This window comes from Melanotaenia boesemani, chromosome 11 (genome assembly GCF_017639745.1).
Source record: "Melanotaenia boesemani isolate fMelBoe1 chromosome 11, fMelBoe1.pri, whole genome shotgun sequence".
Classification (NCBI taxonomy): Eukaryota; Metazoa; Chordata; class Actinopteri; order Atheriniformes; family Melanotaeniidae; genus Melanotaenia; species Melanotaenia boesemani.
Window position 1 is genome coordinate 26,291,135 of NC_055692.1, and position 20,773 is coordinate 26,311,907.

Consider the following 20,773-nt stretch of genomic DNA (forward strand, 5'->3'; position numbering starts at 1 on the left):
ATTGGCCGATACCGATCTGATCCAGAAAAACAGCGTGAATTACCAAACAAATGATGTCTCATTGTGTGGAAAAGACTGAGATCTTTCTTTTGTGCAAGGCAACATCAGACTTAAACATTTCTTTCCTAACTTTTAAAAACAAACAGATATAAGTGTACCGAATTATTTATTTATTCAACAACTGTGCACCAGCACAGCAATCATAAATAAACTTAACAATATTAAATAAGCTTAAAAAGTTTGTTCAAACATGTAAAAATATAACAAAACTTCTCCTGGTTCAGTCAGTGCAAGTAGGAGTTTAGCACCCAGTGTAAAATAATAAAGTCCTGAAACTGAAAAGAAAAAAACAATAGCTTGACTACCTTGGTCAAACAATATGTAAAAATAAACCAGAAAAATTTTTTTTATATGGTTCAGTCATTTTAATTAGGAATTCAAAATTCACTGCTGCCATTGGCTGAGGTAGTGTAATGATTCAAGATCTTTATTGTCATTATGCAAGCACAATGAAATTGTGAGGAGTCTCTTGGCTTAAGCACGCATAAATAAAAAAAATAGAAATATAACAGGCTAACATAAATAAGTAAAAAATAAGATATAAAATAACCCCTATATTTACAGAAAAAGTTCCAGATGGCTGATCTACACTTTGAAAACAAATGTGAGCCTCTGCGTGGCGCGTCGTTAGCGCATGACATCACTCAAACTGCACAGCATAGAATTGCAATAAATAGATTCAGTATCGGTACCGATAACAGTATCGGATCAGTGCATCCTTAGGTGTGCATCTATACTATTTTGATTTGTTTTGTTTTTTTTGCATTAGTTAAAAGATAATTGTTTAAATAGCAGACTCTGCTTTTACTAAATGGTTCATACCATGTACCTTTACCCCTATTATTAGCATCAGTTATTCTTATTGCTAAAAATAATAGCTTCCCATAATATTGCTTCTGTCAGCCCACCACTGCTAATAGAATATACCAAGAAAAAAGTTTTACCTTACTCGTTTGACTAAATATTGGGTTACCCTTAATATGGAGTCCCACACCCCATTGCCTTGTACTTCACAGCCATTGGAACAGCTACTCAGAGAGTCCAGGCTACTACTCCTGTCAGCAGCAGCAACAACACTGCAGCCTCTTCCGTAGCCTCCTCTGGGAACAGTGGCATTGGGCAACATGTGTTGGGGGCTACCCCTGTGGCCTTGGCCCAGACCTTAACTGGTGCAGTTGTGGGCTCTGTGGCTCCCATCAGTCAGCCTGGATTAACACCCCAGGTCCCCAGGCCAGCTTTAGTCCCCAGCCATGCCAGTCAGCCCAGTTTATTGTCCCAGAGGTTGGTTCTTACATCTCAGGCCCAGGCACGATTGCCTAGTAAGTGGCCTGCCTTTCCCTCCATCTCAGCATTTTCCCTCCACTTCTGGCACAACAGTTTTGGCTGCTCTACCCTGAGGCCTTTACATGAGGCACTGCTGATATGTGTTCAGTCTTGATTTCTCCAAAGAAAATTACTTCATATGTAGAAAGGCAGCACTGGCAGAGCATAATTTTGGTCATATATCAGGAGTTATGCAACTTATGGTGGAATAGAAGTTCCTTTAAAATGAGACCTGTAGCCATATCAGCAGCATCTCGACAGCCTCAGCATTCCCCAATTTCTTTCTTGAAACCTGCATGTACACTATGAGTGACTCACTTTGCATCACTATGCTATTTAATGTAAAGGGAAATTCCAGGCTTTTTCAAACTGGTCCTTATTTCCCCTTGTACATGAGTGTAAATTATTGAGACCTTAAAATCTTTGCCATCAGACCAATATTGAGGGAGAATATTACAATTGGCAAGCATGAATTAGTTACATGGGGTAATCATGTTTGGTGCAGTTAAAGTTTACTATTTCTACTTAATTCTTTCTGAAGGAAATGTGTCACTGAATAGTTTAAAGTAAATGGTTCCAGTAAGACAATACATGCCGGTGGCACCAGAGAAATGCCCCCGGGAGGGCTAGATGTTATAAAGCTGAAATACAGACGTTGCAGTTTCTACCAACACTTGTTTCTCTTTGTGCTACATTATAGCAACAAAAATGTTTCATATCACATTTTGCAGGTTTCACTACTTTTTTTTAGCCTGATAAATAACATTTATTTGCTACTCTATCCTGCATTCTCTGTAAATGTCTTATTAAAAATACTAAGAGCTCCTTCACAACCCATCATTAGCTAAATTTCTGTACTCATTAGGTGAAAATGTTAGCCTCTCATTTACAAAGAACAGGCACCTTTACACTGTGATGCACGATTGCCACCAGTTGTTCCAGTCAATTGTAAAGATGCTGGTACTGGTCAAAATGCAAAGACTTTGGTGCCAATCAACATTTACACCAAAATACAAGGGAAAATATAACACTGTTTGAAAAATCGAGGGATACCCCCCCCTTTCTTTTTAATTATAATTTTTTCCCCCAATTTACTAATTTTCTTTTGTATCTTGCACCGGCCCAGCTGAAGGAAAAAGCCCGAAGCTATGGTTTCTTTGTTTTTTTTGTTTGCTGCCATGTTATTTAATCTTTACTGTCACTGCTAAGCATGTGGAAAGTCACACAGATTGTCGAACCCTCAGATGTGAACCGAGTACCTTTTTCAGTAACACACAGTATTCAGTTATGTGTAAAAAAGAAAAAGTAAACAAGAAACTTATTCATTGGTGCATATACTTTTTATATTGGCATTTATTCTTAATTTCTTCCACAGTGGTTTTGTCTGCAGTAACTAGTCATAATTTTTTCACATCATTAGAGCCAAATGAACCAGATTTTGCCACTACCACAGTTTTTTTTAAAGCCATACTTCCTTTTTATTGGTATGGATTTCTTTGTTATGGCAATATCACAAATTGTGGAAAAACTGTGACTGTTAAAATTATTCTAAATTTTACTACGTATTGTCCAGTCTTCCACACAGTTAGCTTCACATACATGTTTAAATGAAGCCCAAGGACCATTGAATGAAAGTAACCTTTTTCTGAACGACTGAATGCCAATCTCCTCAATTCATGAAGGTAATCAGTCATTGCGTAGTACATGTTTTAAAAGATCACAGCTGTTTTGCTGCAGCAGAATAAAGCTGAATGATCCAACAGCAGCACCAACGCAAGAGAGACTCACCTTTATCCTGTTTTTGAGACTCACTAAGTGGCTGCATGACACTATAACGAGTAGGTGCATGTCTAAAAAAGGGCTGAGGTGCATTTGTGTTGGTTAACAATAAGATTAAATGTCACATAGAAATGATTTAGTCATTTTCAATGAATGCTACAGGATCCACAGCATCACAGTTATCAGTCGTCACTTCAGGCACAGTTTTATCTTCAGCAGAAATTCTCTGATAGTTTTTTTTTGTAATTGGCAAGTCCACTGCCATTAGAAGGTTTTTACATGTTTAACATGGTATGTAATTAATATTTAACTTAAAATCTGGTAAATTTGGTGGTAATAATAACATGAAGAAGGCCTGAAAATGTGTTTACTTTGTTATTTAACTTTTATTCTTTTCTTTTTTTGTCTTTTTTTTTTAATATAAAATTTCAACCTGATAACTGACATTGATTATTCTATTTTGAAATATGCTAATTATCTGTCTACTTTTAATTTTGTTCTTTAAGTTCATAATTTTGTCTTGAAACTATTAGATTTCATGGGTTATGAAAAATACATTTTTGGTTTTTTAGGTTTTTTTTTTTTTTTTTTTTTTTTTTTTTTTGCCAGTCTCTTGGTGCACTTTCTAGTGACTTGTGTGTTGCCTTGAAAAAGTGTTAAGTAAACAGCTTTATGTATGTGTATATTTCAGGCTCTCCGTCTCTCCTGAGTTCTGCCCTTATAGCCATTGTTGTTACTTTTGTAGTTTGTAAAAATAGGAGCTTCTATAATTCTGTTGTGGAGAGGAGCTTTGCTCTTTCCACTGATTAATCCACTTTGGTTCTGCATGTGTCTTTTACACCCTTTTAACTAACTAATTTAATTGTTTTGTAACAATAAAAAAATGTGATTGAATTATTTTTTTAGTCCGTCTTTAAGTGTATCCTTCCTTTCCATTGAAGGTGGAGATGTAGTGAAGATTGCCCAGCTGGCCAACATAGCAGGCAGTCAGAATCGTATCTCCCAGCCAGAGACTCCAGTCACTCTGCAGTTTCAGGGGAACAAGTTCACTTTGTCACCCAGTCAGCTCCGACAGCTCACCACTGGACAGCCCTTGCAGCTCCAAGGTACACTCGGTAATGTACATCCCATCGTCACATTTTTTATTTCTTCATTTCCTCCTCCTAGTTTTGTGTTTCTTTGGGTTTACATGGGGCACTGTGTTTTTTTTTATTATTGTTTTTTTTTTTACTGCTGTTTATCACTCTGTTTGTTAGAACTTTTATTATTTTAAATACTTATTTTTCATGTGTGCTTAACCCATTTTGACCTGAGGCATTGTTTTGAAAAAAAATTTCAAAGCATATGGATTATAGGAGCACTTACTTTAGCATTGTATTCAGTCTGAAGGGTGCAATCACTTAGATATTGTTACAGATCTGAAACGGTGTGTGTTGAATGAAGTGTGACAATTTTGATATAATTACATAATTTCTTAGCTGGTATCAAGTCGAAACCTTTTATTATCATCCTTCTTTCTCTTCATATTTCAGTATGAGTTTTTGTAAAGCCTAGATCATTTTTCCTTACTATACAAACTTAATGGTGACAGCATTATTTATCTTTTTTCCTTCAAGTTAAATGTATGCATCTGTAGCTTGTGTTAAGCTCTAAAAAAAAGCACAACTTAACTGTCTTTGTGTGTGTCTTGGATTTAGGGAACATCCTGCAAATTGTGTCAGCTCCAGGGCAGCAGATCATAAGGCCCCAGGGATCCATGGTAATGCAAACAATGCCTCAAGCTGTTCCTGCCTCCAGTGCCTCTGCTACACCTGGTACACCTCATCCTGCTCTGTCAGCAGCTCAGCAAGGTGACTCTTGCTTAGCAGAGATATTGTTTTAGTGTCTTTGTCTCTTTCACTTTTTTTAATAAATAAGTGGAAGTAAATACATTCCTGTGTTACCTTACCCACAAAATAATGCCTTTCTTCCTGTACTGCAAGTTTACACTGGTATTTCATTTAAATTTCATTTCTGTTTAAACACTCTCTCTCGCTCTCTCTCCATATATATATATATATATATATATATATATATATATATATATATATATATAAAATCTATTTATTTATTTATTTTCTTTGTTTGTTTTAGCGTTGGGTGTGACTGCAAATGCTACATCTTCCCCCACTAAGCTTGCTCCTGCAGGTCAGGGTGGTACACAGGTTAGTACTTTCAACAAATGTAAGCATATGACTGAGAGATAGAAGTTGACTACTTTTACATATACACATGATGTAATCAAACAATTGAAAAGATAAAATTCCTAACAGTTTGCTCTGAATAGATAAATCAAGCAGATGTTTGTCCACTGTAACAGAAAAATATTTGATGCAATCACATTTTCAGTTATGAATGCTTGAAGATGGTGTAGAGCCATCTGTTCATAATGTGAAGCTGATCAAGGAAAAGGACCTTTGAACAGGATAATGAGTTATCTAAAGAGTTTAATTCCTTTTTTACTTTTTAAATAGATGTATAAGGTGTAGTTTTACTGACTAACTCATTTTAATGAAAAATTAATAATTGTACGTCACCCATAACTTTTAGGTTCAGGAACCTTCGGAAGAAAAGATTCTACTGCTGAAACAGCGTTTGAGCCGTTTGTTTGAAGCAAACGAGCAGCGCTGTAGCCGCAGAGTGCTGTATGGGTCCGACCTGCTGCAGGCGTGCACTTTGAGCCCAGAACCTGGTCATTCTGCCCTGACAGCTGGAGGCTGGAGGTGGGTGGGTAGAGAGACCTGCCTGAGGGCTCAGAGAACCTGCGTGGGTACCACTTCTACGCTGAAGTCCTCTCTGCTTTCTGTGAACAACAACATGGAGGCTTCCAGTGGCCTTATCAAGAGGTACTTGAGCTAATTAGTAGAACTTTGATTGATCTGAATTGTTTATGCTTTTAAGTCAATCACTATGGCAATGTCACTCAATGGTTTTTTTATTTAGAATTATTTGGTTGAAAGAAGTACTCTTGATTACATAAAAACACTGAACTCATCTTTGTTATCACAAAGACGAAGTGTTTTTATTTCTTGATCCATAAAATCGCTCATGCCATGTCTGCATGTTTTTATCCTGTAGGGTGATGTGTGTGGTGCCTCCAGCTGTAGCTCCACCTCCTCGCTTGTTTGCAGCCATTCCCACAGTTCCCTGCAGCCTGGAGCAGTCCTTTCACAAACAGCTACAGGGGGCTTCTGCCCCCTACATGGAAGGCATCCACCATTTAGCAGCCAGGCATCTCTTCAGTCATCCTGACTTACAGTTGATGCAGATGGACTCAGGTTTGATCTTTTATTTATTTTCCTTGTATTTTGGAAGTATTTTATCAGAAAATAACTAGACCTTTTACTTCTTACAGCTTTTTAAATAAATGACTCATTCATTTATCAGATGATGATTTTCTTTGTTTCCTCCTATCCTTAACCCTACAGAGAATGAATGGTTTATCCTAGTGTGTTCCTAAAACTAGAGAGATTGGTTGTTTGAGCACAACCTTCTCTTTGACAGAGTAAAGGTAGTGATAAGTGCAAGATAAATTTAATTCAAAACAAAGTGCTGACAAAATCTGTCTGTCTTCAGATGCCATTATGAAAAATAACGACATATTTGTTTCCATGTTCATCTCTGTTATTGTGTCTGTAAATCCTTTACAAACTCCAGAGATTACAGAAGAAAAATCCTCCTGTTAATCTGCAAACATTCTTTCTCTGTAGAAAGGTTTCATTGCTTCTGTGTTGTGCGAAGAGCTGATATTTATCAGGCAATTGAAATGAATCACCTTTCACCTCAAGTCAACTTTTGATAAAAACTGTAGAAACTAAAATGTCTGTTGACTTAGAGAATAAGAATTATTTCTATTTTTTGGTACCAAAGGTAAGCTGGAAGCACTTGCCATTCTGCTGCAGAAGCTCAGATCAGAGAGTCGGCGTGTCCTCATTTTTACTCAAATGCTGAAGATGCTCGACATCCTGGAGGCCTTCCTGGACTACAGGCAGCTCACGTATGTGCGCATTGATGAAAGCTTCACTTTTGACGAAAGACAGGTAAAATCACACTGATTGCATTTTTTTCTGACAAACCATGCTTCTATCAGAAATGTTGTCTCAGTGGAAATTGTGTAATTAGTCAAAGATTAAATCCAGATGTAACAAGTAATTAGCAATGAACATGCATGTGTCATGAACCTCAACAGTGAACCTGCAGTACTCGTGGAAAAAGATATATCTTAATGTACATCTGTAGCTATGTAGCTATAGAAAGTAAATTCTGCAGAAGGCCACATTTGTCCATGTTTGCAGACAAAATTGAGTATAATCAGCCTCTTATAGTGTCTGTGTTGCAGACTGTGTTCCAGTAGACTTATGTCTACAGAAAAGAGTGTCACACAAAAAAAGAGGTCACGAATATTGTCAGGTGCACTTTCTCGGGGTTTCGTTATACTTTCATTTTTGGCTTTGTTTGACTTGGTCAAATAAAATTATCTCAAAATTAAATGATTAGTATTAAACTGGTGTTCATCCCTGTAATGAGCATGAGGCATTTTCAGTCCATCTTCAGAGCTAGATTTGTATTTACCTCTAAGCTGCTTACTAACTGCCAAGAAAACCCAAAAGCGGGGAGAAAATACAATGACGTGACAGTGGACTGAGCAGAAGTGTTAGAGCGGATGAACAGGAAGCATAGACAATTTGTTTAATCATTTGAAATGGTGTCACCCCAGAAGCAGATAAAACAAAACATGGAGATTGCAGCAGTCATTCATGTCTCAGTCAGTACTACACTTTTAGAAAATAATTTTGTCGTTTTGTCGTATCGCCCAGCCCGAGTCGGATGTGATGAAGGACCGTGATTCTTTTCTTCTTTGTACTTTTTGTTTTTGTTTACTTTTAATTACATTTAAAGTGATGAGCATAGTTGCATCTCTTGTTTTTGGGTCATTTACACTGAACTGTTGTTGGTTTGAGATGATAGAGAAAAAGTCAACTAACCGGTCACAACAGTCACATACAATACTGTATAGACATGAGGTGAAATATTTGTTGCATATAGATAATGATAGTGTACTATCAGTGTATTATAACAAAATAAATTATTCAAATAAAGAGAATACATACATTCGTTGCTTTTTAAAAGAAAAAATTACATTGTCAACTTCCTTCTTTGTCTTATTCTGTTCATGTGCTTGGTGTTGTGACCCTGCAGGAGAATATGAAGAAGTTTAACAGGAACAGACAGGTGTTCTGCAGCATCCTGACCAACCGCTGCTGCTCAGCAGTTGGGACCATGATTGATGCAGACACCATCATCTTCTACGACACAGACCTTAATCCAAGCATGGATGCTCGCACCCAGGAGTGGTGTGACAAAATAGGACGCTCAAAGGATATACATATATACAGGTGATATTATGAGCACAAGGCCATCGCTCTATGTCCTTAATTTTGTTTTGTTGTTTGTTTCTTTCATCCATTCATCACCAGTAAATAGTAGGTTTTGCCCTGTGTACGGTAACAGTAAAGGACTTAGATGGAATTTTTGGTGTTTCCCAGGTTGGAGAGTGGGAATTCCATTGAAGAGAAACTGCTGAAGAATGGCACCAAGGACCTCATAAGAGAGGTGGCTGCCCAGGGTACTGACTACACTTTGGCTTTCCTTACCCAAGTAAGTTGAAGTCAGTGTTCAAGCTAATTTTTAATTGTGCAGATATCAGTGAAGCTGTTATTTGAAATACCATAATCACAGTTGTATGCAACCCAGGACATACAATGTCTGACCTGATGTTGTGTCTATAGCGGACAATCCATGATCTCTTTGAAGTGGAGGCGGGCTCAGGGGTGAAGGTGGAGGAGTTTGTGGTTCTTCACCAAGAGCCATCAGCATCCGAAGCCATTTCTCCCAAAGTGGCAAGACCCTACATCCAGGCTCTCCACAGCATAAACCTGGATGTCCAGCCAGAGGGCAAACAGGCGGAGGAGAAATCGGGAGGCCAAGAGTCAACAGAGGAGTCAGTGAGTCAAGTTAAAGAAGAACCTGTACAGATAGAGGAGCTAAATGCAGTTATGGAACAGGTAATTTTACCTTCTTTATACTTTTGAGAAATTTATTCCAGCTAATAATGAAAATTGAAATCATGGTTTTCTCTAATTGAGTTTATATTTTGCTTCTTCTTATCTGACCAACAGCTAACGCCTATTGAAAGATATGCCCTGCACTATCTGGAGTATCTCCACGTCAGTGACGATGAAGCTGCACTAAAAGTAAGAGATTTGATTGTTTTTAACAGACTTGCAATATATTTTTACAGAGATGCTTTTGAATCGTGGAAATGGTTCCTTAAAGCGATTATGGTTTTAAAGCATTCCCATTATCATGTCTTTGAGCTACTCTGAATTTTCATGAAATTGACTGACTGATTCATGTTGTGTGTTTTCTATTTTCCAGGAACAGCTGGAGTGCGCGAAGAGAGGCTGGGAGTTGCAGCAGCTGCAGAAGCTGAAGGAGGAGGAGGAGGAGCGCCAGATGACAGAGGGAGAAGAAGATCTGTTTACATACACCAGAGAGGATGCATACAACATGGTGGGTGACAACGGTGAAGTTACTCAAACAAGAGGTGATGGGTTGTATGTGTTGAGCTGTTGTTGACATGAACCTTTTCTTTGTTGTTTAACAGGAGTATGTGTTTGATGCAGAGGACGGTCATACAGAAATTATGCCGGTAAGACGCTAATTATGGCGTGTCTGTGAAAATTATATTGTGTGTTGCCCCTTCTTTTCTTTTTAGCATATCCTTATTTATGGAATAGTGTAGAATTTTAATTATTCTTATCTGATTGTTATTTTTTTAAAACTCCTGTTCTGCTCTTTGATTTTTCTACATAGCTTTGGACTCCACCTACACCACCGCAGGATGACAATGATATTTACATTGATTCGATGATGATGCTAATGTATGACACCACACCTATGCCAGAGTCCAAACTGCCTCCAGTCTACATTCGCAAGGAGCATAAGAGACTCAAGATGGACCCCTCAGGTGAAGTATTTATTTAGGAACTGTAATTTGTTTGTACAGTAATATAATGTTGTATGATTATATGCATATGTGCATGTTGTATTAAGAAAATTTGCTCTAAAATGTTATGTTTCAGGAAGGAATTATTTTAAAATACACTTAAATTTGTGCATAACACAATTTAATACAGCGCTCTAAACAAGTACATGTTCAAACTATGTTTTTTTTTTTTTTTGTTTGTTTGTTTTTTGTTGTTTTTTTTCCCCCTGTCTTTACTGACCGTTTGGCCAGCAGCAGCCAGAAAGAAGAAGAAGGGACACGGAGAGACGGTGATACCCCCACGCTCGCTTTTCGAAAAGGCCAGCATGCTCAAAGTCCGCCGTGAGGGAAAAGACCAGAAAAAGAACTTTTCCCTCAAGCAGCAGGCGCCCTTTGCCAAGCCCCTACCCTCGCTGGTTAAAACGTCCGTGGAGGCAGGTCAGGACAACCCAGAGTGGCTCATCAGTGAGGACTGGGCTCTGCTTCAGGTACTGGCTTTACAAACTGCTCAGTGATGGTCATTCTTTCCAAACCACATTTTTGGAAATGGCTAAATCTTTACATGCATGCCACTGTATAATGTATCTTTATGGTGTGTCTATTAGGCTGTAAAGCAGCTCCTGGAGTTGCCTCTAAACTTGACAATCGTGTCTCCTGCCCATACACCTAACTGGGATCTGGTGAGTGATGTTGTGAACTCCTGTAGCCGCATCTACCGCTCACCCAAACAGTGTCGCAACCGCTATGAGAACGTCATCATTCCCAGAGAAGAGGGCAAGGTACCAAACACAGTCATCCACTTCTGCTTTGACATCAGATTACACACCTTGTGCTTATTTGTCTAATCCACTTATGTAATTTTTTAGTTGGTGTATGAGGCAAACCCTAAGAAGAAAACCAAGAGCATTTACAAGGTATCCTCTCCTGTTTTTGCATTTATAAATATTTCCTCCTTCTTGAATTTCTTTTTCCCCTCATCAATGTGTGTCTGCATTTAGTCCAAGAACAGCCGTCCTCTAAGGACCTGTCAGATCTACACACAGGATGACAATGCCTCTCAAATTCAACTGTACAACAGTCGCTTTGAACTCATGAAAATAATTGCCAGCAAGAGGAGCCCACCAATCAAACCACTGTAAGTAATTATCTTTATTTACAATTAATTCATCAGTCTTGTCATGCAGCTAGTGTGTGAAACAGGAAACGAGAGGGACACTTTTAATAGGATGAATCCGCATTCAAGAAGTGAGTAAAATATATCTGAATAACAACGATCTTATCCAATATGTTTTGATCTTGAGAAGTTGCCTAAATCATTGGCATGTTACATTGACCAAAGCCTGTTACATGGAGCAGACATGCTAATTTTCTGTTGTTTACATAAGAGATGTTTATATTTTATCTATTGATGCTTCTTACAGGCTTGGAATGAATCCATTTCAGAAGAATCCCAAGCATGCGTCAGTCTTGGCAGAAAGGTTTGTTTAATTTAGACGTTTCTCTACTAATATCTGAACTTTTAATCTAGATGTGAAGCAATATCTTTTTTTTTTTTTCCTTCTCTTTCAGTGGGATCAGCTATGACAAGCCCCTGCCCCCCATTCAGGTGGCATCTCAGCGTGCTGAAAGGATTGCCAAGGAGAAAAAGGTAAGTGTCCACAATGTATATTAATGCAGGTGCTACAAGTATGTTCTTACTCCATCCAATAGAAGAAAACATTCAGTGTCACTGAACTCTGATGTTCATTTAGAAAAACAGGTTTACTGCTTCTTTCACACTTTCTGCAGCTATTCTGTCCAAGTACATTCATGCTGGAGTCTCCCAGCATGTGATTCATTTGAAAATGAATAACCAGATTTTGCTTTAGTCAGATCTTGGCCTCCATTTTTTTTGTCATCTTCAGATACTTGTTTTACCATTTTCTTTCTTTTTTTTCTGTTTTTTATTTATATAAATATATTGTTTGTGTTTGCAGGCCCTTGCAGAACAACAGAAGGCCCAGCAATTGGCCCAGCAGCAAGCTGGAGCTCCCCAGGCCGGGGCGACACCTGGTCAAGCCCAAACTCCTGCTGCTGGCCAAGCTCAAGTCCCTCAGGCAGCTGCAGTAACTGGAGCTGCTACAGTGCCTAATGCAGCAGTACTAGTGAGAATCAAAAATCCTCTACTAATGTACTTCTAAAAGTAGAAAGTTTAAGAGTCAGTTTCTGTAGAGAAAGCTTTACACAACAGTTTCATGTTTTTTTTAGGCTGGAGCCATAAAGAACGCCACCGTTGGCACAACCTTACAGGCTGGTATGTTGGCGATATACTGGCTTCACATTTCAGTTTAGTTGATGTTTCAGTATTTCATTATTTTCTATTTGTTTCTGTTAGCCACAGTAGGGGGGAATGTGATTGTGAACACAGTCTCTGGAGTTCCTCCAAGTCCCTTCCAGGCCAACAAACGCTTGGCATCTCCAGTTATACCAGGCACCCTCTCTGTGAGTCATGTTTGCTAACTGCTGCTCAGGAATTCATTTGCATAATTAGTCATGGTGCTAGTGTGAAGTACAAAACTTTAGAAAAAATGGTCATTGGAAGTTTTGTTCATTATCTTGTCATTGTTGTTGATCCAGCCTGCAGGCACAGCTGGAGCCCAGGTGGTCCACGCACAACAGAGGGCTGTTACAGCTGTTACAGCTGCTGCTGCCCCTGCTGAAGTGGTCACTATAGGTCAGGGTGTTAGAGCTGTGACCCCAGTGACTGCATCTGCAGTAGTTTCTACTACTCTTAGCCCAGTGCAGCCACAAACCCGCCCACTGGGCCCTCAGGTTACATCAGGTAATAAAATAACATGGGTTTTTATTTTATTTTGTTTTATTTTTTAAGCATTCCTTGTTGTGACTTGCCTGTCTCCTTTTTCAGCTACTGGTATTCAGTTGCCACAGAAGCCTCTCAACCAGGCACACCTGCAGATGCTGCGTCAACAGCAGCTGCAGCTGCAGCAGCAGCAGACTGCTTCCCCACAGATAAAAGCTGTTGGCAAACCTCAGGTACACCAGCAGCATCTTTACATGAAAGTTACACAAACTATAACAGCATAGGAAACTTGGAGAAGATTTCATTTCAGCCTAGCTCTACTGGCTAAATGGAATTAGTAGCACTAACAAAGATGGTTGCAGTGACTACATTTATGTCATAGTTTATGACTAAATAATACACTGTATGGGTACTTAAAGCACAGGGGTGTCCAGCTCCAGTCCTCGGGGGTGCCAAAATCCTGATCCATTACACCTGATTCAAATTAAATGCCTCTCCTCAATAGCTTGTTGTCAAATTCTGCCCAAGCATGTTGACCATCAGTCTGATTTAGGTGTGTTGCAGCAGGAAACATCCAAAACCTGCTGGGCAGCAGCCCTCAAAGACCAACTTTGGACACCCCTGTTATAACAGATGTGTTTGTTCGACTTATCTTAATTTGGTGGTAATTATATTTACAGGAGATGTTAAAGATGCCGAAACATAAGTTGCAGCAGCAGCAGGTAGCTGCTGCAGTGGCAGCCGCAGCAGCCCAGGGCCAACAGGCTTCAGGGACCCAGCAGACCGTCCAGGTACAGCCTGCACAGGCCGCACAAGCCAGTCCCCAGCTAGCAGCTGTGGCAGCACCCAGACCCGGAACCGTACTGACTGGCACTTCTGTAAACACCCTGCAGGTGACCAGAGTGGTAAGACTATGAAAAATATCAATTCACACTTAAATACAGAATTTGCAATACGACAAGTTTTTGGAAATGGACCAAGGTGACTTAATCTAGACATTTAACTGAGGGTTTTATTAGCAGGAGCAGAGAGAGAGAAGTTATATGAACCTACATTTAATCAGTGAAACAAAACAAAGTATACATCTCTCCTCGCTGTTTTTCCTATTTTGTTGGATTGGAGCTTGGATTTTATTTTTATCTTATTTATTAGTCAGGAACAGAGCATATTTTAAAAAAAAAGAACATTTCTGTAAATGAGCCAGATTTAACCAAAGGGCTAGTTTTTGTCTATTGTCCCCGGCCCGGTTAAAAGGCTCCCAGTAGTAGGAAAAAAATATCAATCAATGGGCTAAAACTGATCAAAAAGGGATGAAGAAGAGACAAAAGTTATTTAAATCTACACACCATAGAGACAAAGCCACTAAATCACAAATTTTCAGAGTGACACAAAAGGTAAACAAGCTCTAGCGTAATATGAACACATATTCAGACCTGCAAATCTGTACACATTTTGTGCTACATGCATGCATTTAAACTCTACAGTATGCTGGTATGATTGGTCACACTCAAACACGCAAAAAACTGCTGACACCTCACGAGTAAATTTACAGTAATAAAGTAAACACTTATAAACATCTGGCCACTGAAACAAAGAAAAGTTGGGCAGAAGAAGATGCTGGTTTTTTCCCCCTTACTACCACTACTACTGTATTAATTACTTTGCAATCAAATGAAATTTCTGGGCAAGGTCATCCTGACAGAATTAAATCCATTAAACCTTTTGCTTAAACAGCCGTCAGGTATGTCTGGAGTGTTGGTAAGTGTCATCTCCGTTTAGCCAGTTCAGCTTATGAAATCTCTGTCGTGGTTATCAGTCTGATGGATTTTTCAGTGTAGTGACTGAAGGCCACCAGCAGATTTAAGTCCTGACCAACAGTTGGAAGTCGTCTTTACGGGTTGTTCAAGTGCAATTTTTCGTTTGTTTAGACACTGGAGATGCACAGAGAACTGGCAGGGGGCTCTAAACCAGTTTTGTGTGTAAGACCTCAGAGACTCAAAATGGAGCAGGTGTAAATAGTCAGAGTTTATGTTTGGTCTACACAGTTGGATAAAAGAATTCTTTTTTTTTTCTCATTAAAACAGGGTTACAGTGGGAACAGTCATTTACACTCAGCAAAAATCTGACCGAATTGGTTCTACAAACAATCTCCAGGGTTTCCAATACTTATCAAACTTGTCTTGCTCAAGTCCCACTGCATATGTCAGTTTCTTCATTACATAAATATCGTGGACAACGCTGATCCAATCTTCAGAAGTAGGAGCACTATCAGTAAGCCATTTCCTTGTTATAGTTTTCTTCCCAGCAGCCAGAAGTATATTATACATATATTTTTCTTAAATTCCACTAGCTGAGCCGGTCTCTTCCCGAGGTACAAAGTCTCAAAATCATGTGGTAGAGGCATCCCTATTACTTTTTCTATACTATTTCTAAGTTGAAGCCAAAATGAAGCGATTTTGGGACAGCCCCAAACATATATGATAATGACTGGCATGTTTTGTCCCACACAGTCTCCAGCAAGAGGTATCCCTCCCCATAGATGCCCCCTGCGAAGGCACCTTGAAAAAGCGTATTATATTCTTCCAAACAAATTCTCTCCAAGAAAGTGAGGCTGTGCATTTCGAATTGCTTTCTAATATTTCTTCCCATTCTTCCCACTGAATCGTAAAGCCTCCATCTTTTTCCCATTTTTCCTTTATGTATTTTGTGCCTATGCCCACCATACTCTGTATTTCAGTATATAACTTAGAAATGACCTTTGATCTCGGTTCAGCTCTGTAGGCTTTAAGGAAAAGACCCATTATTCCTGGAAGGGGTTTTAAACCTCGTTTTGTGGTACTCTCTAAGTAGTGTCTGATTTGGAGCAAACCTGTAGAAATCCTTATTATCCAAACTATAATTATTTTTTAGATCCCCAAAATTTTTGAGATTTCCTTTCTTATCATATAAATCATCATATATTGTAATCCCATGCCTTGCCCACTGTTTAAATTTGTCATCCATAATATTTGGTTTAAATCCCGGGTCATAAGAAATCCAAGTTATTGGTAAGTATGGCTCTTTACACTCCTTAACTGTCTTGAACCAGGTACTAATTGACGAGTCAGTCCACGGGTTATTCACTTTAACAGGTTTTTTGAGGGTAACAATACCAATCACTGCTTGTAAAGGAATTTCACTGGACTCTGCACATTCGATTTCCTTCCATCTTGCCCTGTATGATGGGTCACATATGTCAATCAGGGGGCTTATCTGGGCTGCCTGAAAGTAGCTTTGCATGTTAGATAACGAAAGCCCTCCTCTATTCTTTGCCAACTGTAGTGTTTTATATCTAACCCTGGGTTTTTTGCCCTGCCACACAAATCTTGAAATAATTTTATCGAGTTCCTGAAACATACTATCAGGCAGCTCAGCAGGTATGGATTGGAACAAGTATAACAACCTCGGTAATATATTCATCTTCACTGCTTCAATTCTTTGGGCCAGGCCCAGAAACGGCACTATATTCCATCTAGCTATATCTGATTTGAGAGCTTTTATCGGGGGATCGTAGTTCACAGCCACTATGGCATCAATATCTTTTGGTATAATGATTCCTAAGTATTTTAAATTGTCTGCTTCCCAATTAATTTCGAACAATGCATTACATAAACTGTCAGGTGTGTACTTATAAGTCAGAACTTGAGATTTACTGGAATTAATTTTATATCCTGATAAAGCACCATATGTTGACAGGACCTCAAAAATCTCTGGGAGTGAGTTACTGGGTTCACGCACATATAATAGCACATCGTCCGCAAAGAGAGCTATTTTGTGCTCTTCCTGGTTAATAGTAATCCCATGTATTCTGGATAAAAGAATTCTGATCGAAATTACCCGACTACCTTGAATATACGTACTGAGTTGTGCCAATATGTTTTCAGCCCCTGGCGGTACTCATATTTATTAGGGTTAGCAAATCTGCAGAACATCTAGAAACACAATGCAGTGAGTAGCAGCCATCATGTTTGTTTATTCCAGTGCCTCAGTGTCTGCTGAATCAGTTTTATGACAATGATGGACCAGATTTGTTCAGTCTGAGCCAATGAAACAGAACCTCTTAGTTGTCAGGTTTCCAAGCTAAAGGACACTCCTATAAGTGGTCCAGCTCAATATTCTTTGAAAATTCTCGGCCTGTACTTCTGTCAGCTCTTATCTGTGAAAGTGTCAGAAATAACAATAATTATAATTTGTTTCTCTCACAGGCTCGAGTGTCCACTCAGGGCCAGATTCAGGCCCAAGCAGGACAGACTGCTCAGGTGACCCTCACTAAGCCCCCTGTGGTGTCAGCTGTGGTCTCATCAACTGGAGTCACTCCTCTGCCAGTAACAGGCATCAGTATGGCCATTGGTCAACCCCAGAAAGCAGGTGTGTTGAAAGTTTTTCTTTTTTTGATAGTAATTTTTCACAGTTAATTGTGGTGTTGAGACTGTATTTTATTCATCTCTGTTCTTGCTAAATATAGTGTGATACAGCAATGTTTGGAACATAGATAAAAATATCCAGGTGCATTTGTTCTTAGTTGAGTTACCATATTGTCATATTTTGGCTAAATCATGATCTGTCTTAACTGTACTCTCCCAGTATTGCTGATCGACTGTGCCTGTAAAACCTTAAAATATTACTTAAGCAACTATGCTATGTGGCTAACGATTTTATTTATTTTTTTACTGGATATCCTTTTGTTGCTACATAAAAGCTTCTGTTGTGATCACAATTTTCTGGTTTGTCCTGGAATTCTACCTCTGTCAGGTGGTCCCGGGCTGCCACAGACCTTCCCCCAGATGCAGGTCCAGCAGCTGCTTCAGATGAAGAAGCATCAGCAGACTGCAGCTCAGCAGAAAGCAGGACAGCCACAGCAAGGACAGGCCACTGTCCAGCAGAAGGTAATTGCCCCACACCTACACTCAACTGCATTTTCACTGACTAATCAGTTGTCAGTATTTGTGTTAACAGCCTCTGTACATGTATTGTAATGTATTTTTGTTTTTGTTTTTTTTGTACTTCCCTCAGATTGGCACCCAGCAGGTGACCGTACAGGCGGCACAGTCAGCACAGCAGCAGCAGAAAGTGACCTATGCTGCCACCACCCAACTTCAACCTGGAATCAAAACCCAGTTCTTCACTACTTCCATTGCTCAGACCCAAAAGTCCACTGGAGCACAACAAATCCAGGTACATTGTCAATACCAGCAGCTATTATAATGGCATACTATTTTTACAAATAAACAATGGTTTTGTGTGCTGACTGCGGATTTGTTCACTACTATCAGGTGGCTAAGCTCCCACAAATAGTGCAGCAGCAGCCAGCAGTGGCCAATATTCAGCAGATTGTGTCTTCTCCTCAGCAGGTAAGGGTTTTATACTGAACATTGCTCACAGGGAAAAGTTTGTGTGGCCAATTACTTAAACCCATGTTGTTCTGGAATAAAAAATAGAGACTACTACCATCCCATAGGTATCATCAAGGGCTTCATCCTGCACACAAAGAATATAAATGTCACTTAAAGTTCTTTCTTTTTTTTGTATGTGTGTGGAAGTACCAGGCAGCTATTGGGTGATGGGCAGTAGATTACATGAAACCTGTTGGCAAAGTTAAAAAAAACATTTTGTTTCTCTTCAGATCCAGGCTCAGCCTCAGACTGTAACTCTGACCCAAGCAGCCACTTCAGCTCCTACTCAGGTGCAGATGATTCCTGTAGGCACCGCGACCGCCCAGGTGGTCCAGCAGAAGATCATCCAACAGCAGGTGGTGACAGCTACTGTCTCGCCCCAGATCCAGACACCACCTCCACACAGCCCCGCTCAGCAGTCTGCTGCACAGTCTGCTGCAGAGTCCCCAGTACAGCAACCCACCCAGCCCCAACAGCCCACTAAGAGTCAAGCTCGCCAAGGGGGAATCAGGGCCAAAACTCCTGCCAAGCCCAGTGGGGGGAGCAGCTAGGAATTTATTCTAATGAAACTACATCCAAGTGTTCCCCTGTAGTATGTACATATAGTGCAGATATCTGGCCACATTTTTAAAAACACCAAACCTCTTCCCCACCCAGTTGTGATCCAGTATGCAGCATAATTTTAGCGCTAATAACTAAACTGTACTGGCAGATCAGTCAGGATCTGTCAGTATTTTTGGTGAACACCATAACTATGTCATGCTGAATCAACATTTTTCTGTCCCCCATTAGATTCAGATGTCAGTCGTTTCTTAAAAAATTATAACTTCATTATCTAGCCACACAGCTACTGCCCAGTCTATCACACACATCACTCACAAACGTCTTATAATCACATGACTATAAGACTTAGACACTGAGGCTGAGGAGAGTCATTCTGCATTAGGGAATGAGCTCTCCATTAGATTATAAGTGTATTCATAATTAGTCTCTTTTATGTCTGATTCATCTAGATAAATTAATGGAAAATGATGCACGTTTCTTTAGTCATTTGTATTTTTATTTACGTAAAAACACTGTAAACATGTACTTTAGTACTTTGTGTTTGCTCAGTCTTTTTTTTTTTTTAATTGATGTTAAAGGAGAAAAAATGTAAATATCAACAAAAACATTTGTACTTGTAAAGTAGTTGTGTTTTCATTGGATTTTTCTGCCTAATTGTAATAAAGTGTTTTGTTTTTATACACAAATTCATCTTTTCCTTTCATTAAAATGTTGTAAGTACTTTAAAATCTTGTGAGTTCTTAAGCCCATTGTCTGGTTTTGTTATAGTACACACACATGTTTTTACAGCTTTGTATTTTTTTGCATTGACAGTGTGAAGGACTTGTAGCTCTTGAAATCTGATGGTTTCAGACTTTCATGCTGCCTTAAGATTAATAACTATATTCCTCACAATTTAAACATGTAGCGTCTCCTTACCAGGGTCCAACATATTTTCTCTACTGTGTTCATTTGAAGAAATGTTATGATTGAGGCAGATGCAGGTTTGAGTTTGCCCACAGGGCGTCACTGTTGCATAACTTTGATCATCCCCTTTTGCAAGATTAAGCCTGCTACTACTGATTTTCCAGTTCATTGAAATTTCCCATCTGCTGCTTAGTGCACGCCCTGCGTCTGTTCTCTCCACTGGCAGTCAGTGGCCAGTCCACATTCACAACTAAACAAGTGAGACATGGGAGGTGAGGTGGAAAACAGGACTCGGAGAAGAACAGATGGGCAAAGCTGGTTCTTTTGGCTATGAAATCACTCCATTTTTTTTTTTTTTTGCTTGTTTTTGCAGAGTGGCATTAAAGTCAGAAACATAAAGAGCGCTAATGGTTCCTCACAGTTTTAAAAGGTGTAAAATAAGAGTGTCAGATTTGAAAGCATAGCCAGAGTGGGGGTGGAGTAGTCTTATGAATCACACCATTTTAATCCATATATCTGTTCTCTAGCTTCACAAATCCTGCAGGAGTGTGTGTATTTGCTAGAAAGACCTTGGAAGAAACCTGTTTGCCATTTCTGTTATCTCCCATTTGTATTCAGATGTCAGTTTAAAGCTGATAACGGGGTGGTTAACTGCACCTTTCACACTTGCATCCAAGAAAACACACAAATGCACAGTGTTTCTACTTGGATGTTAAATCAGAGGAACAACACAAGCTCTATGATCCAGGAACTGGGAGTGACACATTTACAGCTGCAAGATGTTTTGTGTTGAAAACCCTCACAGGAGCACTTCAGAGTGCA

General features: G+C 39.3%; 1 protein-coding gene across 6 annotated transcripts in view; it reads left to right on the top strand.

The window, feature by feature from the left end:
• ep400 (E1A binding protein p400) overlaps nucleotides 1-19,756 on the top strand; it is a 34,647-nt gene extending 14,891 nt beyond the window's left edge. The window contains exons 23-53 of one of the 6 annotated variants that reach the window (XM_041998283.1): nucleotides 1,077-1,379; nucleotides 4,104-4,277; nucleotides 4,860-5,012; nucleotides 5,296-5,366; nucleotides 5,752-6,047; nucleotides 6,280-6,479; nucleotides 7,072-7,241; nucleotides 8,401-8,597; nucleotides 8,748-8,859; nucleotides 8,991-9,266; nucleotides 9,381-9,455; nucleotides 9,640-9,774; nucleotides 9,869-9,913; nucleotides 10,078-10,231; nucleotides 10,505-10,737; nucleotides 10,855-11,028; nucleotides 11,116-11,163; nucleotides 11,248-11,384; nucleotides 11,671-11,727; nucleotides 11,819-11,897; nucleotides 12,226-12,393; nucleotides 12,497-12,542; nucleotides 12,624-12,730; nucleotides 12,866-13,070; nucleotides 13,155-13,282; nucleotides 13,730-13,954; nucleotides 17,294-17,456; nucleotides 17,841-17,974; nucleotides 18,102-18,263; nucleotides 18,362-18,439; nucleotides 18,712-19,756. In XM_041998283.1, the coding sequence (XP_041854217.1) occupies nucleotides 1,077-1,379; nucleotides 4,104-4,277; nucleotides 4,860-5,012; nucleotides 5,296-5,366; nucleotides 5,752-6,047; nucleotides 6,280-6,479; nucleotides 7,072-7,241; nucleotides 8,401-8,597; nucleotides 8,748-8,859; nucleotides 8,991-9,266; nucleotides 9,381-9,455; nucleotides 9,640-9,774; nucleotides 9,869-9,913; nucleotides 10,078-10,231; nucleotides 10,505-10,737; nucleotides 10,855-11,028; nucleotides 11,116-11,163; nucleotides 11,248-11,384; nucleotides 11,671-11,727; nucleotides 11,819-11,897; nucleotides 12,226-12,393; nucleotides 12,497-12,542; nucleotides 12,624-12,730; nucleotides 12,866-13,070; nucleotides 13,155-13,282; nucleotides 13,730-13,954; nucleotides 17,294-17,456; nucleotides 17,841-17,974; nucleotides 18,102-18,263; nucleotides 18,362-18,439; nucleotides 18,712-19,032 (4,826 nt within the window). In that variant the 3' untranslated portion in view covers nucleotides 19,033-19,756. The remainder of the gene's footprint in view (nucleotides 1-1,076; nucleotides 1,380-4,103; nucleotides 4,278-4,859; nucleotides 5,013-5,295; nucleotides 5,367-5,751; nucleotides 6,048-6,279; nucleotides 6,480-7,071; nucleotides 7,242-8,400; nucleotides 8,598-8,747; nucleotides 8,860-8,990; nucleotides 9,267-9,380; nucleotides 9,456-9,639; nucleotides 9,775-9,868; nucleotides 9,914-10,077; nucleotides 10,232-10,504; nucleotides 10,738-10,854; nucleotides 11,029-11,115; nucleotides 11,164-11,247; nucleotides 11,385-11,670; nucleotides 11,728-11,818; nucleotides 11,898-12,225; nucleotides 12,394-12,496; nucleotides 12,543-12,623; nucleotides 12,731-12,865; nucleotides 13,071-13,154; nucleotides 13,283-13,729; nucleotides 13,955-17,293; nucleotides 17,457-17,840; nucleotides 17,975-18,101; nucleotides 18,264-18,361; nucleotides 18,440-18,711) is intronic. The other 5 variants (XM_041998285.1, XM_041998286.1, XM_041998288.1 and 2 more) reach the window with 5 other exon arrangements.
• The last annotated feature ends 1,017 nt before the right edge of the window (nucleotides 19,757-20,773 follow it).